Below are 25,352 nucleotides of genomic sequence, written 5' to 3'. Positions count from 1 at the left end.
AAACAATTATATTAGCAAATATACAAGCTGGGAGTTGAACCAAATGTTAAGACACAGAGATGGCTGTTGTTAAGTACAAGCTATATTTGGCTCAGCAGAAGCCAAGTAGCACACACACTAAATCCATGAATAGCTATCATCTATAGTCTCCTTTTAGACTTTCGTACACTGTTCTCCCCTCAGGGCAGCAGGTTTAATCACCTCCTTCCCGGCCTTAGGTGTATCTCTTATTGAAGGCCAGTGATCCAAGGAGGGTCAAGTAATGTTTTTGCTATATCATCATGTAATTCAATACATACTAATAGGATTCAGCAAATGTATGTATCCTAAAACGTTTGGTCAGGCAAGCAAGGACTGCAAAAATTAAAATCCAGTGTTGGGACCGTTTAGCTCTACCACTGAGGAAGTAATGATGCTACATATCTAGGAGCATATTGAGGCTGAATAATGAAACGTTCAAAAGATAGATCTTAATTTAAGATGAAGATTGAGATTTAACAAAAATACTTATTAGTAGAAACAAGAAGAAATCATGATTTAGCCAGGATAAATCAACCTTCAAATTTTTGATGTTTTACCAGTGGCATGTCCCCATTAAGTTTAGAAGCACTTCAGGTGTGAACTCATCATTAACTCATATATGTTAACTTAATTTTTGAGAATAACAGACAGGGTATTATACACTGGGTAATTTGGGGATTAACTGGCTCTGTTTTTCTCATTTGTAATTTGCAAAACCCAAACTCGCCATTAAAATTGCCAGTTGTGTTATAGTTCCTTTGCATATCTATTCAAGAGCTCCACAATATTGTTTATTTTATAATATTTGTACCTTATTGCTCTGATACTTTAGCATTCTACTCAGCAGTAGTGGGAATAGTCAGACTTAATTTTTCAGTTACATAACTTTTACTGTTGGATCAGAAAAAATGGATCTTTTTTACAAAAAATTTTTATTAACCATGACACTGTGTAAGATACCATCCAATATGATAGGGAAACCTAAAGTTAATTAAAATGATATGCATAAAGCAAAATGTAATTCACCGGAAGCTTAAATATAGTTCAAAATGTAGTTCACCGGAAGCTTAAGTATAAAGGAATATTAATTTTGCAAACAAGCCAATGGGAAATATATTTAGTGATAAAGAACAAATATAGTTGTATATTTTTCTGATCATTATTACGTAGAAAACTTAGAAAACATGTAAAAGGGTAGGGAAAAAAATTGCATCGAGTGTTATTATAACCTGGAGACATAACCTTCCCGAACTCTCTTATTATAGTTTAACAAGTAAGAAAGGGAGGTTTACGAGAGACTTGACACACTGCATAGAGGCAGAAATATGTGCCAACTGAACTGAGACATCAAATGGAGAAACAAACAGCAACAGTAAAACTCAAAAAACAAAGCAAATGATGACACGGAAAGCAAAAGGTGACAAGTGTAGAAGGAACTTAATTTCCTGGCAAATAATAATAACTTATAGTCGCTAAGGGCATTGCAGCTCAGAACACTTGGTATTTTAAGGAAGTTAATGAATTATCAAGAAAATATTATAGATTTACCTGAATGGAACTCCTGAAAGGTAATAGCAAAAGTTCTCTCCTTCTGCCTTTCTTGTAATGAATGGCTCCCCTGTTTTTTATAGAATGTGGGTTGTTATGGTGATGAGAGGGCACCTAACAGGGAGGGGATTGTAGATCTCATAATGTGGGGAAAGGGCCTATGTCAGCTTCATGAAAAGTTTCAGATTACTCCTTTGAGCTGGACTTGGTATTTCACTGTGCCTTTATGTCAGCACGCAATGAGGTCAGTAAATTTTTCAAAGATTCTACAAACCAGTCTGATCTCGGTCTTCCCTGTCTCTCGTGGAGAGAACAGCCAAAAAAAGATGGGCAGCAGTGTAAGAGACTGGAAGGGGACTTAGAGGATTAGATGGAGGATTAGATGAGGACGAAGAGTCACAGTAAGAGCTGAAGAGAAAGGCTGTAGTCACTTAGTGACATTGATTAGATATATAAAATAAATATCTGTTGGATGAATGGCCAGAAATATCTTTATTATTGTTTAATAGCTTAAAGTTGGAGTAGTTCAGGGTTCAGGGTGAGGCAACAGAAGTAGGTTGCTAAAAGTAGTGAGGAAGCAGAGACTGTAGGCATCGAAGAAGTCACAAAACCCTAGTAGTTTGGTGTTGTTAAGGGGGGAGCAGGGGAGCATTCGAGTAGAACTAATAGAATTTATTTCTGGTCATATCATTCATTAAACAAAAAAATTTTTGAGCATCTGTCACATGCTAGGTGTATTATACCAGATATTGGGAAGAAAACAGTATACAGAACAGATCTGTCATGGAATGTATATTCTGGTGCACAATATAAAATGTCAGACAGTAAACACAACCTCCTTCCTCTGCAGTCCCTCTCAATTACGTCTGTGTTCAATAAAGAAAAGAAAACAGGGCTTTGTCTAATTAGAAATTGCATGGCATATGTGGTTAGGTGGTCAGACTATGCTGATAGTTCCATTTAATTTTATCTCATTGCCTTTAATTTTTTTTAACATAGACTAATTTGGATATTTTACCTTTTTTTTCCTTTTCATGACTTGATTTTATTTTAATCATCACCGTCAGTGTACCCTGTTGATATAAAATTCAATGTCCTGGCTATTTCTTGGCAGCTGGAGACTTAGCAGATAGTTTTGAGGTCTCTGGCCTTACCCTGAAGTTACTGGCTGCTCAGGTGGTTATTGGAAGTGGTGGAGTTCTCCACACACTCTTGGTCCTGCTCTGGCTCTTTTTTTTTTTTAATCTCTGCATCTTAGCTTTTTTTTTTTTTTAAATTGTGGTAAAATACACACTAAAAACTTACCATCATAACTATTTTAAATGTACAGTTCAGTGGTATTAAGTACATTCACACTGTTGTACTACCATACATCCACAAGAACTCTTCACCTTGCAAAGCTGAACTCTGTACCTTATCAATCTTAAAAATAAAACACATAGTTGTTATAGCAGCGAAATGAGGTTATTCAGGAATAGCAGAGGAATTGCAGTTCAGGGCATGCAAACTATAGCAAACCACAAGCAAGTCCCCAAAACAAAGAAGAGGCCTATTCTTTTATAAAGAAAAGAGGGGGGTTGGGAAGGGGTGGTTTTTTGAGCAAAATCCATTGGAGGAAAGAGAGTTCAGGGTTATGGCTGCTTCTCATTAGGCTAGTTGTGGTGGCTTCTCATTGGCTGGGCTGTTGCTGGGCGAGGAGAAAAATCTTCCTTCCTCCAGCTGGGGTATGTAAAGTAAGCTTCTTCTGGATGGGGAATGCAAGGTATGCTTCTTGCTAGTGTCTCCAAGGGGCAGCAAGCAGTAGTAAGTGAGAAGCCTTCAGGGCTTCCCAACTCTTTTTTTAAATGAGGTTTTCTTTTATTCATTTTCACAACCTGTTAATAACTCCCCAATCTCTCCTCCCTCAGTTTATCTTTATATTTGAAATGTTCTTTTTCAGAAGAAAATAAAAACATTTCTTTTGAAATGTTTCTTTTCAAAAGAAAAGTTTTAATTTCAAAAGTAATTTAGCCATTTCTTTTTTAACCGATGAGATCTCACTTGTGTTTGTGAAATTTTTAAAGGCAGTAGAAGGCAGGTGTTTGTGGATTCTATGCCCACAAAATGAATAAGAACATAGAATTGAAGCCAGATTACCTGAGTTCAGTTACTAGCTCCTCCACTTACTACCTGTGTGACCTTGCAAGTTATTTGACATCTCTGTGCCTCAGTTTCCCCATCTAAAAAATGGAGATAATAATACTACCTATTTGTAGCATTGTGTTGAGGATTAAATAGTTAATACATGTCCCTTGAGAAACTTACAGTTAAATTATAGAGTAAGACATATGGATTTGGAAAATTAACAAATACTACAGTGTTACGGATACCAAACAAGTGATAGAGAATAAATGCAATGGAATTGTTAGGAAGCAGAGATCACTGAGATTGTGGTGTCTAGGAAAGGGTCACAGAGAATAATCAAAAGAAACTATCTACCGGCTCCTAACCCCACATCTTTACCAATATCTGGAGTTATATGCTCTACCTTCTCATCTCATCAGTCCATACTTCTTTTTCATCTAGAACAAAGATGCACTTTTCTGCTCCTGTCTAGATCCTGTGCCCCAGCTGGAGCCCTGAATCTCATCTCCTTTTGCCTGCTCAAGGACATTACTCTAGCATTCTCTCTCCTACGTCATCAGTTTCTTACTCTCTGATGGATTGTGCTGATTAGTATATCAGTATGTTGTAATTGCTCTCACTAAAAACAACAAATTTTTTAAGCTGCTTGACTCTACTACTGTCAGTCACCACCCTATTCCCATATTCCTCTCTGCAGGAAAACTTTCCAGAATTGTGCTGTTACCTCTCTAGTTCTCCTCCCCACTTTCTCTCTTAAACCCACTCCAGTCAGGCTTTGCCCCTATGATCATACTAAAACTGCTCTCATCGAGGTCACTATGACTTACATATTGCTATATCCAGTGGTCAGTCCTTAGTCTTCATCTTATTGAACCTGTCAGCAGCATTTGACAGAACTGATCTTTCCTCTCTGACACACTTAATGAAACTTCCAGACTCCACATTCTTAAGTTTTCTTCCTGCCTTACCTGGTTGTCCTTTCCCAATCTTTCTGCAGCTGCAGACTACTATTATCTAACTGCCTACTCAACATTTACACTTAAATGTCTTACAGACTTACCAAACTGACATGCGCAAAACCTGAAACTCCAAATCTTCCCTGGCCCCCACCCCCCAAATGACTTGTTCTAACTGCAGCCTTCCCTTTCACTGTTGGTGAAATACCATCCTTCCAAAACTTCTTTTTCACACTTCTCCGTTGGAATTATCAGCTAATCTTGTTGTTCTACCTTTAAAGATACGCAGAATGTGGACCACTTCTTACCACCTCCACTGCTACCACCGTGGTCCAAGCCTCCACCATCTCTTGCCTAGATTTCTGCAGTAGCTTCCTGAATGATTTCACCTTTTTTGCCCTTGCCCTACAATCTGTTCTCAACTCAGGAGCCAGAATAATTCTGTAAAGAGTATGTCAGGAGCTTCTCACCCTCAGCACTGTAGACATTTAGGCGTGGTGATCTTTTGTTGTGGGGTTGCCCTGTGTGTTGCAGGGCATTGAGGCAGCATCCCTGACCTCAGCTCGCTGGATGCGAAGTAGTGCTGCCAGCTCCAGGTGTGACAATCAGAAGTGACTCCACGTGTTACCACAGAATCACCCCTGGATGAGAATCACTTGTTTGTATCCCTCTTCTGCCCAGAACTCTGTGATGCTTCCCTGTTTCACTGAGTAAATACAAGTCGTTAATAAGCCTATACAGCCCTACGTGACTTGGCCACCTCCCCCCCCTTTTTTTTTTTTTTGGCCACGCACGGCATGTGGGATCTTAGTTCCCCCACCAGGGATGGAACCCACACCCCCTGCATTGGAAGCACAGAGTCTTAACCACTGGGATGCCAGGGAAGTCCATCCCCTACCATTTTGTATCTCTTTTTGTTGTTGTTTTTTCGCGGTACGTGGGCCTCTCACTGCTGTGGCCTCTCCCGTTGCAGAGCACAGGCTCCGGACACACATGCTCAGCGGCCATGGCTCACGGGTCCAGCCGCTCCGCGGCATGTGGGATCCTCCCGGACCGGGGCACGAACCCGTGTCCCCTGCATCGGCAGGCGGACTCTCAACCACTGCGCCACCAGGGAAGCCCGTGTATCTCTTTGATCTCATCTGTTTCTGTCTTTCTCCTCCTTTATGCTGATCCAGTCACACTGGCTTCCTTCTAGCCACTTCTACCTTAGAGGCTCTGTTCTAACTGTTCCCTCTACCCAGAACACTCTTTCAGATTTTTGTGTGGCTAATTCCTTCAGTTCCTTCAAGTCTCTGCTCAAATTTCATTTTGCCAATAAGGCGTGTCCTGATCACTCTTTTATACTACAACCTGCTCCCCTCCCACAATCCTTCTAATCCTCCTTACCTGTTCTGTTTGGGGTTTTTTTTTTTTCCGTAGTATTTATCACCATGCAGCATGCTCAGTAATTTACTTTTGATGTCATGTTTGTCTGCCCCTGTTAGTGTATGTGCCCGCATAAACACATCACTCTGTATTTTCTCTCCTAAATTAACAATTTCTTTTTGTTCAAAAACAAATCTTTTGTTTTTTTAATGAATGGAGGAGGGTATTGCTAGATTTGGAAGGAGAGATGGGATTTGCATGGTTATGGATTAAGGGGAAGCAAAGTGAAGAGGGTAGATGGCATAAACCAAAGTACAAGATAAAGAAATATGTAGGTTAGGTATGAAGATAGTTTTTTTTAGTATACCAGCCTGGCTGGAATTAAGGGTTCAGGATTTGGTGTGGAAGAAGATACAGCAATAAAGATAGGTGGGAACCAGATGGGATGGTAGGTTTAAGAGTATGTACAGTACAATCCTATCAGAAATGGCGGGATCACTTAAGATTTGTGAGTCAGAGAGGTGAGAAAGATGAAAGTAGTATGTTAATGACAGACACCATGGTTTGGGTCACTCAGAATCCATTTCAGACTTCGTCTAATGTCCGTTCCTATAGGTTAGAGGCTGAAAAAACAACAGTTTACAGATTATCTTCAGCAAGGCTTCCAGGTATGATTTAGTTTCCACCAGTCAGTCATAGGCACTTGTCTGAGGCTTGAATCCAGAACTGAGTTAAATAGGGAGAGAGGTGGGATATGAAGCATCCATTGTGCTAGAAGCCAGGCATTGTAGTTCTACAGCTAGTGTATAAAAACTGATTCATTTGCTCTTCTGGTCCCATATTACAGACAAGTCATCTCACACTCCAACAGGTAAGGTTAGTTTAATAGGCTATTTAGTAGCAACTATATTCTTTCTAAAGCAGTAATTTATTTGTAATCTAGGCTTACCTTTACCCAAATAAGTGTGTTTTCTAATATTCCTCCCAAGCACATATGTTTATAAACAAAAGTTGCAATTTGTTTAAGCATAGTAAAACGTGTACTTCCTGAAAATATCAGGATTTGCCTTTAAGTTAGCACTTTACATTTTAATCATTTTCTGTTGTTAGCCATCTGTTGTACTACAGTAGTAATCATTTAAGTCTAAAAGATTAAGGACCCTGTTTTAGTAGAAGGATTTCTAATTTTGAGGTTAAATCTTGTATCTTTTTAGGCCTTCCTGTATGTCCTTGTTGCCCAGTGAGGTTCAAAAGGAATAAATCTGGCGTTTTAAAAAATCCTTTGCTACAGTGTGACCCCTATTTAAAAACATGTAATTTCTACAACTCAGAGCCACAGATATTTTTCTTAACTGGGAGTTAATATATTAGGTGTTTGCCTCCCTTGAAATGATCTTCAGTTATTAAAAGTGTTCTGGTCATGGTCCTAAGAGTTTTATACCTAAATTCAATATATGGTTGATCTTAGGAGTCTGGATCCAGCTTTTTTCCCATATTATGTTCAAACCAAAAGGTCCCTTGAGACTCCCTTCATTTTTACTGTATCACTAAATGCATGTATCACGTAAGATAAATACCAGATGTCATAACTCATTGTTTAAATTATTATTTAGCTTGTCTTCTCAGTGTTTTAAGATTTATACTGCATTGTATAACAAAAACTACTTCATGTTGTTCAGTGCTAATTCATATGTATGTAATGTAATCTTTTCATGTTGGTTCTGTAAAATTTCTTAATTAACTCCTAATGGTGTAAAAATTCTTACTCTAACATATTTGAAAAAGATTGCTTAACATCCTATGGAAGAAACTTTTAATCTGTTGTTCATTTTGTAGGTTATTGAAGACAATGGCGTTCGAAGAGTTGTTGTGGTTCCTCAGGCACCAGAGTTTCATCCTGGTGGTCACACAGTCATCCATCGTTCTCCACATCCTCCTCTGCCTGGTTTCATTCCTGTACCAACCATGATGCCCCCTCCACCACGCCACATGTACTCACCAGTAACTGGAGCTGGAGACATGGCAACACAGTATATGACACAGTATCAGTCTTCACAAGTATATGGAGATGTAGGTAAGGATCTAAAAATATTCCTGTTTTATGGAGTTGGCTATTTTTTGCTTGGATATAATAGGTACTATTACTATATAAAAGAAACAAAAAATGGTAACAATATCACAATCATTTTCTGTTATTCAAACACTATGTTACGGGAACTCTATTCAATACTCTGTAATGACCTATATGGGAAAAGATTCTAAAAAAGAGTGGATACATGTATATGTATAACTGATTCACTTTGCTGTACACCTGAAACTAACACAACATTGTAAATCAGCTCTACTCCAGTAAAAATTAATTTAAAAACAAAACAAAAAAACACTATGTTAATGTTTCATCCTCATAATCACCTTTCAAGGCAGATGAGTAAACAGAAAATCAAAGAGGGGAAGTAACTTCTGTCATGCAGCAGTATTTATTTGGGGACACATTCAAACGAGGTCTTCTTTGTCCTGCTGCTCTCTAGGCTCTGAGGAAATTTTTTAGCCAGGAATAATCATGCTGCTGTTAAAACCTGAAGCCTCTGATGCCACTAACCAAAGTTGCTAGGTTCTGTAAGATACTGAAAAAAACAGTAAGACATAACATCTGCCCTCAGGGAGTTTAAATTTTGGGAAGGACAGACAACCACACACACACAAAATAATAATCTTATTCTTTCCTATGGCTTTAAATACCGTCTATATACTGACAGTTCTTAAATTTGTATCTTCAGTCAAAACCTCTCCTCTGAGTCACAGACTTTTATTTCTAACTGCCTTTTTTTTTTTTTTTTTTTTTTTTTTTTGACCATGCTATGTGGCTTATGAGATCTCAGTTCCCCAACCAGGGATTGAACCCTGGGCCACAGCAGCGAAAGCCTGGAATCCTAACCACTAGGCCACTAGGGAACTCCCGTAAATGCCTTCTTGATAACTCCACTTAAATTGTCTCATACATCTCAGTTATAGCATTTTAAAACATAAATCTCAATGATGGAACCTGCTTTTCTCTGCCATCTTCATCCCGATAGATGGTACCACTGTCCACTCAGTTTGCTCAAGGGAAAACAAGATGTGGCCACATTTGATTCCTCCTCTTTCAACCCCCACTTCAACTGGCATCTACTTTCAGAAGTTTCCCAAATGAATCTACTTTTTCTCCACTGCTCCTCAGTTCTAGTCCACCATCAGCTCTTGTCAGGACAGCTGCAACAACAGCCTTCCAGTTGGTTTTCTGCTGTCATTCTTGCCGCCCCCAACCATCCAGGCTCAGCCAGAGTAATCATTTTAAAATATAAATCAGACCATTCTTCTGTTTAATGGATTTCAGTGACTTTCCATTGCACTTAGAGTAAAATCCTAAACCCTTCTCCTGGACCAGGATTTCTCAACCTCGGCACTCTAGACCTTTGAGGAAGGATGTCTTTATTGTGGAGGACAGAACTGTGCATTATAGGATATTTAGAAGAATCCCTGCCCTCTACCCACTAGATGCCAGTAGCACACACCTCCAGCCCTCACCCTGACTCGATTGTGACAACTAAAAATATCTCCAGACTTTCCAGATGACTCCTGGGGGCCAGGATTGACGCTGGTTGCAAATGGCTGCCCTGGACAAGATCCTGCCTTGTCCCACTTTTTCCCATGCATGTGCCCCACCTCCAGTTTTTCAGAACCAAGCTCTGTCTTGCCTCAATGCTTCTGCAAATGGTGTTCTCTCTACCAGAAGTGCTCTTCCCCCTTTTCCATGCAAGGCTTCTTTTTTTTTTTTCTTTAGATTTCAGCTTTCAGAGAGATCTTCCCTAACCTATCCTTATCAGTCTCCAGCACTGAAACCTTTTGTTTCTTTCACAGAACTTAACACAATTTGATTTTTTTGTTCTTTTCTTGGATGTCTTTCTCCCTTATTTAACTGTAAACCACCTAAGAACTGAATCTGTTTTATTCATCACTGTTTTCCTTGCATTTAATCAGTACCTGTCATTTATGCTTAGTAAATCTGTAGAAGAAATAACTCTAAATACAAAATTTAAATTGTGTAGCACAACCTGTAAGTAGTAGATGTATTATATATATTATGTAATATATTACATTTTTTTCAAACTTATTTCTGTTGCCCAAGTAATGCATATTAATTCCATAGGTCTGAGTGTGGTTTGGTTTTCTGCACTTCTAACAAATTTCCAGGTGAGGCTCATGCAGTGGTCCAATGAACTTAATTTTATTTTATTTATTTATTTTTTTTTTGCGGTACGCGGGCCTCTCACTGTTGTGGCCTCTCCCATTGCGGAGCACAGGCTCCGGATGCACAGGCTCAGCGGCCAAGGCTCACGGGCCCAGCCGCTCCGCGGCACGTCTGATCTTCCCGGACCGGGGCACGAACCCGTGTCCCCCGCATTGGCAGGCGGACTTTCAACCACTGCGCCACCAGGGAAGCCCCTTCACCTCTTTTTAATTGGGTTATTTATCTTTTTGTTGAGTTGTAAATGTTTTTATGTATTTTGGATACAAGTCTCTTATCAGATATATGATTTGCAGATATTTTCTCCCATGTTGTCTCTTTACTTTTTTGATGGTATCCTTTGATGCAGAAAAGTTTTTAATGAAGTCCACCTTATTTTCTCTTTGATTGCTTTGTATTTTTGGTGTCATATCTAAGAAATTATTATCAAATCCAAAGTTGTGCAGATATGTGCTTGTTTCCTTCCATAAGTTTTATAGTTTTAGCTCCTACATTTAGGTCTTTGATTCATTTTGAGTTAATTTTTGTGTATAATATGAAGTAAGGCTCTAAACTTACTCTTTTACTTGTATATATCCAAATTCCTGGGGTTTTATTGTAATATTGTGCATATCCTTACAGTATTCAAGAATATTATACTAATTTTCTTAAATCACTGATAAATTAAAACTTTACTGAGATTTTTGAGACTTTTCCTTTGAAAAATATTTTCCTCACTACAGATTTTAAATTTACAACGAAAATGAACTCTGAGGACAACTGATTTAACAATATTCATGAGGGTATTGATTTATATTATGTTGCTCTATGACTTATTAGAATGAATACATTCTAAGTCTCAGCCCTGAGTTTACAGAATCTGAAAATGTAATACTCTGTACCTAGATTCTGTTATTAGTTAACAGTCCCACTCACTTCTTTTTGCTGACTCTTAAAACCTTATTTTTTTAGTGATGATTTGCTTTTTTTGAGTCATAAGGGAATTTAGGTAGGTGGAGATTTTCTGTTTCCTAGTTGATATGTTTGAAGTTGAAAGAGATGCTAAAAGTAATGGCTACAAAAGAGTAAAAGAAGAACTGTACACAGCTCAGTTCAGCTCTTATTCCTCACCTGTAATAGTCACAGCATACCAGCAAGCTGTTTCTATGGAGATTAATAGTTGAGAAAGGAGGAAGGAAAGAAGTGTCTATAAGATTACAGTTATAATCAAGTCACAAAGCTTGGTTCTCTCAGTTGGTGGAGATACAGAAATAGCTTTCTTATGCAAGATTATTCTTTGAAATATTTTATAATACATAAGTTTTATATAATATAGATAGATTTATTTCCTGTTCTTTTCTCATGCCATAAATGGGTTTGGAGACAGTGACCTTTTTAAATGTCTTATTTTTTATTTCTTCTCAGATGCCCACTCTACACATGGAAGGTCCAACTTTAGAGATGAAAGATCTAGTAAGACATATGAACGTTTGCAGAAGAAATTAAAGGATCGCCAAGGAACACAGAAGGATAAAATGAACAGTCCACCATCATCACCCCAGAAATGCCCTTCTCCCATAAATGAACATAATGGGCTTATGAAAGGGCAGAATGCTAGTGGTGTAAACATAGGATCAGCAAAGAACAAGTCAGGAAGGGGGAAAGGTGGTGCACAAATTGATACAGAAATAGAAGGTAACTATTTAAAATACAATATATTCTAATTGTACTTTTTATCATCATTTAACCTACTAAAAGTATATTCTAACCTTTCAGTCATTTCATCATGCTTCACATAAACTGTCGATTAATAGCCTAACACTTCTTAAATGTGACGGGAAAGTTTTAGAACCTAAATTGTTACTAGGGTATTTCTTTTTACATTTTGGGAAAGCTCAATTAATAATTTCACCTATATCTAAACTTTACTAACCAAGAGAAATTTCTCTTTGATAGGAAAACTCAAAGTTCATCCAGATTCCTTTCCTTCTTCTTTCTTTCTTTCTGGACCTAGATAAGGCTATGCTGATTTTTATCAAAACTCTTTAATCCTCCCAGCTTCTTTATACACAAGTCCTTGATAGCAACTAGTTCTGTCATTCACCAATCTATTTATATACTCTGTAGTTAGGATAGAGTATTGTCCGTTTCTTTCTTCAAAAGTTCTTTTGTTTCAAAATCCCCATGTTTCCCTTGGATCCTTCCTTCAACCTGTGACTTTCACCATATGAACTCTGAGCATTACTTCCTTTTCTTTAAAATTTCCATTCCCCATCAACAAATTTAATGCTTTAACAGCCTCTTGGCTTGCCTATTAACGTTTATCAAAATGTTCTCCCATATTTTTGAGACCTTCTGATCATTCTTTTCAGCACTGATGTTTCAGAAGAGTTAAGCTAAAGTTTCAGATACATCAGTGGTGGCTATAAGTTATGGTCAAGTCAATTATAGTCCTATTTTGGGAACCACAGTTAAGGCATGTCATGAAACAAATACTTAGTTAACTTGTCATTAAGAGGTATGAGATTGGCAAATAAGGACTTTCCAGAGAGAGAATATTCTTTACTTTTTTTTTTTAAGTAAAGTATAAAAATATACTTTCCGTAAAACTTATTGACTAGTTCAGATGTATATAGTGGTATTATAATTAGTAATCATGGTTAAAGCAGACATAGAAACTGAGGCAGAAGAACTCTAAAGAGCCACAAGCTGCTGAATATGAACTAAGAGGTAAAAACCAGACAATAAAACTCAAATACCAACCACTTGGTATATGTTTTAGAAGACATATTGGGAAGGGAGTAGGATGATTGCATTTAGGTTCATTTTTTGTTTTGTTTTGTTTTGTTTTTAAGAAAAAGATGAAGAAACTAAAGCTTTTGAAGCACTTCTTTCCAACATTGTCAAACCAGTGGTAAGTATCTTACGTATTTTCTTGACATTTATATTTAGTATATTCATATAGGATTTTGGTATATTCAGGCCTTGTTTAAAACTTAACTATATGTAAGGAATGCGTCAGTAGTGGATCAGTACAGATCTGACATAAGGTGAGATAGGTTAATCAGTGCAGCAGAATACTCAACCAAGAATTTTTAAACAAGGTTTTAATATACGCTCAATGACAATGGAAATGACTGGACCAAGCAAAGATCTAATAAGGAGTGTAGGTACAACTGATTATCATTTTTTTAAAAACCCATTTATATTATTTCCAAATTAAATATATCCAATTAACTCCATATACAAAAAGAGTTAAAATCAAACCACAGAAGAAAGTTAATATTCCCCAGTCCTTTTTTTGTGTAGATGTAATAGAAGAAATCAGAAAATCAGAAAAAGGTATGACAGCAAAACTGGCTACATCTGCATATTTTTAGAATAGCCTAAATAAAGGCTATCATTCTAATAGAAAAAATATTTCCATCAGATAAGAAAAAAGATTAAAGTGCTTGTACAAGCGGAATTTTTTTTAATGTATTTATTTATTTTTGGCGGCGTTGGGTCTTCGTTGCTGCACGAGGGCTTTCTCTAGGTGCAGCGAGTGGGGGCTACTCTTTGTTGTGGCGTGCAGGCTTCTCGTTGCAGTGGCTTCTCTTGTTGCAGAGCACAGGCTCTAGGTGCGCGGGCTTCAGTAGTTGTGGCTCGTGGGCTCAGTAGTCATGGCGCACGAGCTCTAGAGTGCAGGCTCAGTAGTTGTGGCGCACAGGGCTTAGTTGCTCCACAGCATGTGGGATCTTCCTGGACCAGGGCTCGAACAGCTTTTTTTCAAGAATGGTTTTGATCACTACCCAACAAAGACCACAAGCTTCCTCAAAAGTTAAAATATACTGTACATAATTCAACCACTTCTATTTTCATGTTTGCCTACTACCATTTAGTCTTTGTCAGTACTCACACGTATTTTTACACGGTCATGTCTATTTTCAGCTACTGTCTAGAAGTGGATTCAGAATGGAAGGATTGTGGGGACTTCCCTGGCAGTCCAGTGGTTAAGACTCCACACTTGCACTGCAGGGAGTGTGCGTTCGATCCCTGGTTGGGGAACTAAAATCCTGCATGCCATGTGGCATGGCCAAAAGATAAAACAATTTTTTTAAATTTTTTAAAATAAAAAATGGAAGCATTGTGTAGCAAAAAAAGAACTGAATTATTCAGGCCCTAGTCACTAGTTGAGTGACCTCAGACAAGTCACTTAACCTTTCTGAATGTGTTTCATCTATGAAATGAAGATAGTTATGTCTGTTTTGCCTGCTTTAGAGCATAATTATAAGGATCAAGTGAGGTGGATATAAAAGGAAATTTTACTTCTAAAGTAGCATACAAATAGAAGACATATTTCAGATGATTTCTGTATCTGTATTTTTAACCCTCATTATTCACCTCTTTCTCTAGAACCACATTTCCTGAAGCATCCTAAAGAATACCCAAGTTTGTATGTTTTGCCAACAACTAGAACTTCATCTAGAAAACCAAATTCTTCATCATTTTTCCTAAACTATTTTCTCTTCTCCATTGTTCCTCTAAAATAAAATTGGATTAGATCCCTTTAGTTTTCTAATTTCAGTATTTCCATCAATGAACACTTACTCATCCAGATTTCTCTGGCTCACAGTATCAGTATTATCTTAGATTTCTTCTTTACCTTTAATTTTCCCCATGCCAAACTGAATTGCAAGCTTTATCCTTTTTTTTGCTATAAATTTCTAGGATCTACTTTTTCCTGGACACACACACACACACTCTCATCTTTACACAGGAATTTCACAGTACCTTAATGGCAGTCCACTTCTCTTTGTTCTTTACAACTGGTTACATCCTTCTGAAACCAGCACCAGAAAACAGCATTTTTAGGCATTTTTCAGACTACATTCATTCTCCTTGATCTCTCTCCAGTGTCTGACATTGCTGATCATTTCCTTGTTCTCCTATCATCCTTTTAATGGCCCACTATCTCTCTCTCTCTCTCTCCCCCTTAGTCTATGGTTTTCATGAACATGAAATTACTAGGTAACCTTTAAAAATACACACTCACACATGTTCCAGCAGCTTACCCATTTCTTTTCTACCGAAATTATATCCCATCCCAAATCCTTTAAAATTCTATTCAAAATTCACTTCTCATGAAGTTTTCCGCAGCAACCCTAGTGTAATATTTTGTGCCTTAACATTTATATGTAAGTAATAAAATACCTTTTTTAAAGAATGAGTTGGGACCAAGAGTTATTCTGTAAAAATAGATTGTCTAGCAGTGTGTCTAATTTTTTTTTTTAAGCTATACTTGGTAAATTCAACATAGTATCCTGGAAAAGTCTATTTAGTTTAAATTTTAATTGATAGTATTCTACCAGTGTTAATTTCTTAGTTTTGACAGAAATACATCATTATATAAAATGTTAACATTAGAGGAAGCTGGGTAGAAAGTATACAGAACTCTGTATCTATACTATCTTCCCAACTTTTCTGTAAATCTAGATTTATTCCCCAAAAAAAGCCATTTTAAATATACTGTATTTGATTAATTAAGGTAAACAGATCATTTCACTCATTTGTATAGATGACACCTGGAACCTAAAAGGTTGAGAGTTTAGTATCACCAAGCAAATTAGTGACAAGTCTTCTGTCTCCCTGCTTAGTCTTTTCTCTATTGCCTATACTTTTGATGATGTAATCAGTATCCACAAAGCCTAATAAGCTTTATAATGTAGATGCCAGTTAATGCTATTAACTTACCTACCTTCAGAATACTGTTCACTTCCCTGTTCTCACAGTTTTAACACAGTTATGATCATCCCATAAAATCAAGAAACTCTAAAGGGTACAGATATATGTATGTTAACAGTATGTTTGTTTAAAAAGGAAAGAAAACCTTACACAGTTACAGATTAATAGCCAGATGGACACTGGTTAAAACAAGGAATAACTTTTAAGCCCATTGTAAATGCAACATAGTACTGTACTGAGACTTTTTAAAGACAGCATGACAGTAAATATTACATTTCCTGTGACTCAGCAGAAGCAAAATAAATACAGTAACAGTCTTCTAAACTTATTCAAGCTTTGAGAACTTTGACAAGGAGAGAAAGTTATGCTTGTGTATAGACTGTTTATTCTGCCTAATTCAAGATAGGGGCTTCATCCTAGTAGTTAGTGGTTTTGTTTTGTTTCTGTTTGTTTTATTGTCTTTGACTAAGATAGTCATTAAATGTAGATAATTTTAAAGCAAGCTTTTACATTAATGTCTGGGTATTGATATAATCTGATACCTTTCTTACCAATCTTTAGTTTAAATCAAATCCCTAGACTTTTTTTTCCTCTTTATTAGACTTTTTTTATAAAAGTAATCCAAAATGTAAAAATGCTATTAAGACCTCCTGTTTTTCTCTCATATCTCTCTTCATCCCACCACACATACTCACAAAATCCCCAAAGGTAAGGATTAGTACATTTTTACAGTACATTTTCAGATATTTGTATGCATTTTTTAATTTCTTTAACACAGCTGAAATCATAGCATATATATTGCTTTGCAGCTTCCGTTTTTCCTCTATTACATAGCACCAGTATATTGAGGATCTCTTTAAATGTCAGCACATACATGTCTACCTCATTATTTGAACACCTGCATAGTAATATGTTAAGAAGCTATACCAATTTCCAGTTTCTTGCCACTATTAAGAGTGCTGCGACGAGTATTCTTAAGGGTGTATATTTATGTACTTACGTAAGTTTACGGAATATTATCATGAAAAAAAATTCCTGGAAGTAGAATTCCTGAATCAAAAAGTAAACACACTTTAAATTTTTATAATGGTTCCCAAGTAGCTCTACATAGGGATTGTACCAATCTATACTCCTATCCTCATTTAAGAGACCACCCATTTCTCCAGACCCTCACCACACTAGATATTAATCCAGTATTTCATCCATTAATTAATTTTAATCTTCCCTAACCCAGTGGATGAAAAGTAGTATCTTGTTTTAATTTACATTTATTTAATTATGAATGTAGTTAGATATATTTTATATCTTTTTATTTTAAATATTATTCAGTTATATTTCTTTGGACAGTCCATGTCCTTTGCTCATTTTTCTGTTGAGGCTTTGGCCTTTTTCTTATTGTTAGACACTTTCTAAAGTGAGGAAATGGAACCCTTTCAAGCATGTTACAAGTGGGTTTTTTCTGCCCTTCTTTTGACTGTATATGATGTTTACACTAATAGTTTTAGACAGCCCCAAATGGTCTTTAAACCTTTGTTGAACCTATCTGCCCTTGCACAGCAAATTGTATCTCATCTACAAAAGGAGAGGTTTCTATTTGTGAGCCATTTTATGTAAGTAGATATATTTTATTTAAGCTTGAAACCCCATTAGATTTTTTTTACTGTTTGTTGTACACATTACAGTTGTTTCAGAGAGCTTTCAAATATTATGTTTTTGCAGGCCTCAGACATCCAGGCAAGGACAGTAGTACTTACCTGGTCACCTCCTTCCAGCCTCATTAATGGCGAAACAGATGAGACTACTGTACCAGAGCTCTATGGTTATGAAATTCTGGTCTCAAGTACTGGAAAAGATGGGAAATATAAAAGTGTATATGCGTAGGTATTTGTTACGTTTTACTCCCTGCCATTATATAAGTTAATGGTTTATCAAAAACAGCTTAAAACTAATTCTGTGCTATTTTCCCTCTTCATGCTTTTATTTTGACTCTATAAGTTGACCAGTAATAGTAATTTCAATGTAAATAGTCCAAATGCTGGCTGGTTCACATTTCTGTCTACACTCCCTTGGAATAATCACTTTCATTGCCCACATTCAGCTTTTTTATTTTTCAGTAGGCTCACTAATAGATATTTCACTATTCACGTATTCCTGAGACATAAATATAAATTGTAGTATGTAGAAGCCAGGACCTGAAATGGAGAACTCTTACACTGTGAACTCATGCAATGTGATATTGCTCCTCTAGGGAGTTGGATTTAATTCTTATATGTACAAGCTCATATCCCATTGTAAAATGAATTTAGTGCCATTGTTCCTCATTTGTGTGTTGGTATGTTAATAATCATACTTTGAAAAAATCATAGTTCTCTTTTCTTGGTTCTAAAGCATATTATATACCAAGAAGCCTTAGGAAGTATCAGTGGCTAAAATTGTGACGTTAATGATTGATGGTTGTAAAATAAATTATTTTTCTCTTCTTATTCATATAGAAATTGCTTATTCTGATGAAAAAGAGTAAAGTCGATTACTAGTTAAAATTTCACCACCAGGAAGATTGTAAAGGATGTGGTTAGCCATTTGAATGATCATTATTAACACACAACACTGGATACATCAGCCTTCTTGGTATCTTTTTTCAAAAAAATAGCTAGTGTGGGGAAGAAAGGAAAGAGAAACTGCTCCAGTGACTGTCATCTAGCAACATAAGGTTATAAAAATGTCCTATCTCCTTCTCTCTTTTGAGACTTCCTTGTGTTTATTCTATTTCTTTTTCTTAAAAGAGACAAAACCTACCTAAGAGGTAAACAGAGGGTAAAGGAGCATCAACGTAAAGGTTTCTTTTTGTGTTAATGGCTGTTCTAGTTTGATATGGCTGCTTTCTAAGAGGAAGGATTTATCTCCATTTGCAGCCTGACCAGAGAGCACAAGAGGGACATTAGTCAACCTTAGTCACCTTTTTTACCCTGCACCAATTAAGGTCTCTTTCTGAGGCTGCTACTACAACTGCTTGATTCATTAAGGTGTACTTCTATCAGTGAGACATGTTTCCTTTCTCATACGATTCACTGGCTTTGATTTGAGAAACAGGATAGCTGTGGAAGGAAAGTGGGAGGGAGGTGGGAGGTTGGAGGAAGAAGTCCATGAAGTGGAAAGGAGAGAAACTTAACTGAAGGAAATGAAACAGAGAACAGTGATTTAAAAGAAAAGGAAGAGAAAACAGGCTAGTTTGTTGGCTACATACCCAAATAATAGTTGTATCAAATGATTATTTAAGAAAATATGTGCCATTATATTTGAAAATTTAATAGTGGCCATAAAAAATGCTTTACCTTAAATTATGATTGTTTTTTTTTATCTACTCATTAAACTGTAACATTTTAAATAAAGTTCCATGTTATATTTTAAATAAAATCCAGTAGTGGCAGACTCCTTGTAGAAATTTGGTAGGTTTGATTTCAGTAGTACATGTGTTATTTAGCATTCTAATTATATACCAGTGGATTTTTAAATAATTGAAAATGGTTCTGTTTCTTCAGTAAGCTAAGTATCTTCCCTAACTCCACAGGGGGGGAAAAAAAAAGTCTGGCTTACACAATTGATTTGCTTAGCATACCTTTTTGTTTTAAAGTGGTATTCAGGTACATGCTTAAGTTCGGCATATATCTTAATTACACAAATTGCATATTAGTGCAATCTGAATGTGGTTACAGTTGGAAAAGTAAGAAGCAGTATAATTTCATAAAGTACCACAAACTGTAGTGTACATAATACATATCCTCTGGAATGCTTTATCATACAACGAAATGTTGCCTTTTTTTTCCCCAGAGGAGAAGAAACCAGTGTCACTTTAAATGATCTCAAACCAGCTACAGATTACCATGCAAAGTAAGGAATTCCTATATGTTGCTTTTATATGATATAGCATAGGGTTTGTTTGTTTTTAATGATTTCCTTAAAAGTCTAGAATATAATTTAAATATTAATTTTGGATTAAAAACATGGGTTTTGTGGACTTTGATTTTTCTTGTGGTATAATCATCAACACTTTCCAAAAAAAACAAAAACATTTAACTCAAATGTTATAATGAAGTGGTAAATCACCCTGTTTGTAGGACCTAGGGATTAGAATGAATATACAGATAATATGTATAATATAGCTGTAATATCTAATTCAGCACTGGAAAATTGTCCCAGCTTTTGAAACTTTTACAAAACAGAATCATAAATAATATTTGCTACTTACGTATTTTTACTCCGTCCTATTTTGTACAAGTTTGGGATATTAAAACTCTGAGAATTTCATAACATTTAATTAGGATAACTTAGATACTACTGTTTTGTTCTGCACCGTTCTTCTTTTATAATTTACCGAAATTATTTTATAGACTCTAGGGTCTCCCCAGCTGGGACTCAGTATAACGATTTAGTCAGTCACCTCTTTTTAAAAATAACACTTGTAGTTGGGATTATTCCTATTAAACTATTAAATTAAGTCTTCAATTATACATCCTATGGATAAACCCAAAGTATCATCCAACCTAATATTTTTCAAACTGTGGATTGCAACCATTATTGAATCATAAAATTAATTTTGTGGGTTATATTCAGAATTTTTAAAGTTAAATATCAAATGGAATAGAAAGTATCAGTATATTACCCTAGTTAAGGATATTGTTTCAGGGTACTTGTGCATGCATGCGTGTTTGTGTGTGTGTGTGTGTGTGTATAAATGCATATCTCAGAGACACAGTCACAGTTTAAAATGTATTCTTACTTTCGGCAGTCAGAAAAATATGAAAGCCCCTGGCCTATTCTATTTTTCTTTCTTTTAAGGGTCACCCTTTATTTCTGATATGCATATTTTCTCAATAGAACATTTAGAGGGCATCTTACTGACTTGCCCGTACTTAAAGGTGATGCTATAGAATGGGAGGATACAGTGATTCTATCTGCAGGTTAAAACAATTTATTCTATCACCTTAGAGTCCAGGCAGAATACAATTCTATAAAGGGAACTCCTTCCGAAGCTGAAACCTTTACCACCTTGAGCTGTGAACCTGACATACCTAATCCACCAAGGATAGCCAATCGGACCAAAAATTCACTCACTTTGCAATGGAAGGTAAGAATATTCTCTAGAGTATTTCCAACTGGACATTTGTTTTCCTTTTTTTTCTTCTGTAGTATTAAACTTCATTTGTTTTTGGAGACAAAAAGGTTTAAGCTAAATTGCTCTTGCTCTTCACATGTATTAAATAGGCATTTGTTCCTTATAAAATAACACTCTTATTAGTGTTATTAACACTCATCAGTTTTTCTTACTGATGTATAGCAGAAAAGATTGATTTATAATTAGCAGCCCTTATACTGAATTTGTGATGACACTGCAATGTGTAATTCTCAGGCTCATTACTACTTTCTATAATACTCTGTAATGACACCTTTATATCCTGAATTTTATCCTAAAATGAGATTCATAATAACTAGACTCATAGTTTTTAAAATATTAATATGTCTTAAAGGAGGAATAAAATTATTTTTAATAGAATAATATATTTTTGATATATAAATATTTGTGCCCAGCTACACAAGAAGATGTAATGAAATGGAAAGACACTAGATAGAATTGGTTATTCACACACCACAGACATCATTGTCATTGGTGACATGATTTTCTGAAATGATACCTAGGTCTTGGTAAATTTTTGAATAAAATTAAGTACAAGCTTTCCCAACTTGCATAGTAGTTGCATTTGGGGGAATACAGTAACTGTTAAAACTATACCACAAATACCTTGTAAAATGGAATTAGGGTCTAGGCAGTAATAATTATAAACAGATATTTCACCTGTATGGATGTCCAGAAGCACATTCAGAAGTCCTAGAGGAAAAGAACAATTCTTCCTTGTACTGAAATGAAGGTGAAATTCTTTAGTTTTAGAGTGATTAAATACTGGGGAAAAAATGACCAAAAAAGCTGAAATTTTCACCACTGAAAATTAACAGATTGGTGAATTAGCAGTCTTAGGCGGTTGACACGTGGAGCCTAGAAGCAGAGATCCAGACAGTATGCCCTCTTGGAGTTCCTTTCAGAACACTAGTTCTTTCACTTTTTAGTGTATTACACAATATCACTTTCAGATTGTAAGTTGAGTTTTAATGAAAATGACAGGATCTATCCCAGGAGCTTAAAGCTGATAAAACTTTCTGATAAAAGGCAGTTTATTTATTTATTTTTTTAAAGGATTATAGGGCTTCCCTGCTGACTCAGTGGTTAAGGATCTGCCTGCCAATGCAGGGGACATGGGTTCGAGCCCTGGTCTGGGAAGATCCCACATGCCGCGGAGCAACTAAGCCCGTGCGCCGCAAGTACTGAGCCTGTGCTCTAGAGCTCACAAGCCGCAACTACTGAAGCCTGCACGCCTAGAGCCTGTGCTCTGCAACAAGAGAAGCCACCGCAGTGAGAAGTCCGTGCACTGCAACAAAGAGTAGACCCCGCTCGCCGCAGCTAGAGAAAGCCCACACAGCAACAAAGACCCAACACAGCCAAAAATGATAAATTTTTTTTTAAAAATTATAAAAGTTAAGAGGTCTTGAGAAAAGAGATTGTTCAGTGTTCATAAAAATTTGAGTAGCATCTTGATTTGTTTTATTTTCTTGAAGTTAAAAGGATTATAGGATACGCATGTATTTCTGTATTCTCTGTGCACATTTTTCCAGGGCTAAATCCCAGAGAACATCTGCAACACACAATAGATGCCTTAGATTGGATCGTCACAATATCTTTTATAAAAGTACTAATTTGTACTCATTTTGTTTGTTTTTTGGTGTTTGTTTTAGGCACCTAGTGACAATGGTTCTAAAATCCAAAGTTTTATTTTAGAATGGGATGAGGTAAGTACATTTAAACTTTTTAAATTAGGCTAAAATGTATGCATATCCTCAGGCAGAAATACCTTTTTGTTTATGAGTCAGCTGATGGTGTTCTTAGAAACCATTACTGACCAGACTTCCCAGTGTTCTAATTGTTTTCAACTAAACCACCATCAAAGCTATCACTTGGTTAATTAACTTGATGGAATATTTTCTTTCACATCAGCCTTAAAGGCAAGCATGTTCATTTACTGTGACTGCTTTAACAAATTACCACAAACTGAGTGGCTTAAAACAACACTTTTATTCTCTTAATAATTCTCGAAACCAGAAATCCAAAATAGCTTTCACTGGGCCAAAATCAAGGTGTCACCACAGCTGTGCTTACTCCAGGGACTCTAGAGCAGAACGCATTTCCTTGCCTTTTCCAGCTCTGGAGGCTGTGCTCATTACTTGGTTCATGGCCACATCAGATTGCCTTTTCTCCCCCTGCTGCCATTATCACATGGCCTTCCTCTTCTGTCTTCAAGTCCTTCTCTGCTTCCCTCTTAAAAAGGACACTTGTAATTCCATTTAGGACCCACCCAGATAATCCAGGATAATCTCTCCACATCTCAAGAGCCTTACCTTAACCACATTTGTACAGTTCCTGCTACCATGTGAGGTAACATTCACAGGTTCCTGGGATTAGGATCTGGGTAACTTCGGGGGCTGTTATTCAGCCTACCACAGCAAACATACTGGGCTTTATTGTTTAGTACTTTGTTTTACTGTCATTTATATATATCATGTTCTCTTTTGCGCTGCTGCTTCACTGCAGCTAAGAGGAGGGGCCAGAGGGAGTAGAAGAAATTCCACTGATAATTTGGGAATTCAAATTGAGGCACAACCCAAGTAAGTTTTATTCCAGAAGGTCTAAGAGAATTCAGAATTAGGAAGTCTATTGCTGTATCATAGTAACTGAGAAGAAAAACCATATCATCTTAATAAATTATGACAGATATTTGATAAAATTTATCACCCATCTCATTTAAAACTCAAAACAAATTAGGAATAGAAAGGTAATTCCTTATTTGACAGTTTTGTATTAAGTGCAGTACTATCACTAAACAATAAAAGCGCTTCTAGTCAAAGCAAATACAAGTCAAAGTTGCCAGTTTTCCCCACCTTTATTTGACATTATTCAGGAAGTTACAGCTAATACAGTATGATTTGGAATCAAAACAAGAGGTAGAGCTATGGTGGCTGGGCTGGGGGAGCAAGATTATCATTTTTTAGAGATGACATGATTTTCTATTTAGATAACTTGATAGAATCAACTATAAACACGATTAAAACTAAAATTAGAGTTCAATAAAGCAACCAGATTCAGACTAAAGGTATTCTTTGAAGCAGAGGTCACCCTAACCGCCCTTTACCTCTACCACACAATAACGAGAAATGGGTAGAAAATAAAAAATGTGTTGATTTTATGTAGCATCTTAAATTTCTAAAACTCTTCAGTTGTCCTGAACTGCAGACTTTTCTCTCTCCCATCTTAATGTCTGTAATGGGATTTTTCTCTCTGTTTATACTCTTTCAGTATTAAATCTAAGCAGTAGTAGTGCCAAAATCTTAAAGGAAGTTTAGCAGCTATCTAGGTGGTTTGGGGATGGGTAGGGACCTTTTCTTGAAACTGTTTGCATAGAACTTTTCATAGGCTGAGGAAAGCTGCCAGTTATGCATATCAAAGATCAACCTATTTCCACCGCCGCCAGTCCCCCCATAGAGATTGTGGGATCCATACCTGGAAAGAGTTTCTTTTACTAAAAGCCAGAGGTTAAGCATCAGCTATGAAACAGGGTGCTTAGTTCAAGAAGCTATACAGAGATGCCTGCTCTTCAGTTTTTGAATTCTGCGTTAATGAACAGTGAGTATCATATAAAAGATGTGTTATCTTAGACTTCTCTTGAGATTCATGACATGCATGTAACAAAGATGATTTTTAATGTACACTAGCTAATATGTTACTATCAATTAGGAATTAATGTGGATTTCTTCTTACAGTAATGTACAATGATATATAATAACTGTTTCTTTTAGGGAAAAGGAAATGGAGAATTTTGTCAGTGTTACACGGGCTTACAGAAGCAATTTAAAATTACTAAACTGTCACCAGCAATGGGTTGTAAATTTAGACTATCAGCCAAAAATGACTATGGTCCAAGGTAAGATACATTTTAATGTAGATATTTTAGACTATTCATTTGTATAAATTATTCACAGTCCAAATTATCCACTAAAAATTCTGCCTTAGTTATCACTTCGTTGCTATAGTTAAGATGTGTTACTAACCTAGCAAAGCTATGAGAGAATTTGTTAATTACATAAACTGCAGTTTTAAAACAATACTAATTCACTTTTAGGTATCTGACCTGGTTACCATAAAGATATTACCAAATCCAAGATATATTACTGGATTACAATTAGTT

General features: G+C 36.3%; 1 protein-coding gene and 1 long non-coding RNA gene across 5 annotated transcripts in view; one reads left to right on the top strand and one right to left on the bottom strand.

The window, feature by feature from the left end:
* The window catches only part of FNDC3A (fibronectin type III domain containing 3A), a 162,873-nt gene that overhangs the window by 101,861 nt on the left and 35,660 nt on the right, over window positions 1–25,352 (top strand). For all 4 annotated transcript variants that reach the window (XR_009536732.1, XM_060129009.1, XM_060129010.1 and 1 more), the window contains 8 exons: window positions 7,854–8,091; window positions 11,707–11,976; window positions 13,137–13,195; window positions 17,725–17,882; window positions 19,834–19,893; window positions 20,992–21,130; window positions 22,849–22,902; window positions 24,964–25,088. Coding sequence is in view for 3 of the 4 variants with exons in the window: in XM_060129009.1 (XP_059984992.1) it covers window positions 7,854–8,091; window positions 11,707–11,976; window positions 13,137–13,195; window positions 17,725–17,882; window positions 19,834–19,893; window positions 20,992–21,130; window positions 22,849–22,902; window positions 24,964–25,088 (1,103 nt within the window). In the remaining variant the exon portion in view is untranslated. The remainder of the gene's footprint in view (window positions 1–7,853; window positions 8,092–11,706; window positions 11,977–13,136; window positions 13,196–17,724; window positions 17,883–19,833; window positions 19,894–20,991; window positions 21,131–22,848; window positions 22,903–24,963; window positions 25,089–25,352) is intronic.
* LOC132508666 (uncharacterized) overlaps window positions 8,517–25,352 on the bottom strand; it is a 62,104-nt gene continuing 45,268 nt past the window's right edge. The window contains exons 2-5 of the long non-coding RNA XR_009536733.1: window positions 21,857–21,889; window positions 17,760–17,848; window positions 15,055–15,103; window positions 8,517–8,631 (exon numbers count right to left, since the gene is read on the bottom strand). This is a non-coding gene — a long non-coding RNA (uncharacterized LOC132508666). The remainder of the gene's footprint in view (window positions 8,632–15,054; window positions 15,104–17,759; window positions 17,849–21,856; window positions 21,890–25,352) is intronic.

This window comes from Lagenorhynchus albirostris, chromosome 18 (assembly GCF_949774975.1).
Source record: "Lagenorhynchus albirostris chromosome 18, mLagAlb1.1, whole genome shotgun sequence".
NCBI classification, from domain to species: domain Eukaryota; kingdom Metazoa; phylum Chordata; class Mammalia; order Artiodactyla; family Delphinidae; genus Lagenorhynchus; species Lagenorhynchus albirostris.
The sequence above is the reverse complement of the archived record's forward strand: the minus strand, read 5'-3'. Positions and strand labels throughout refer to the sequence as shown.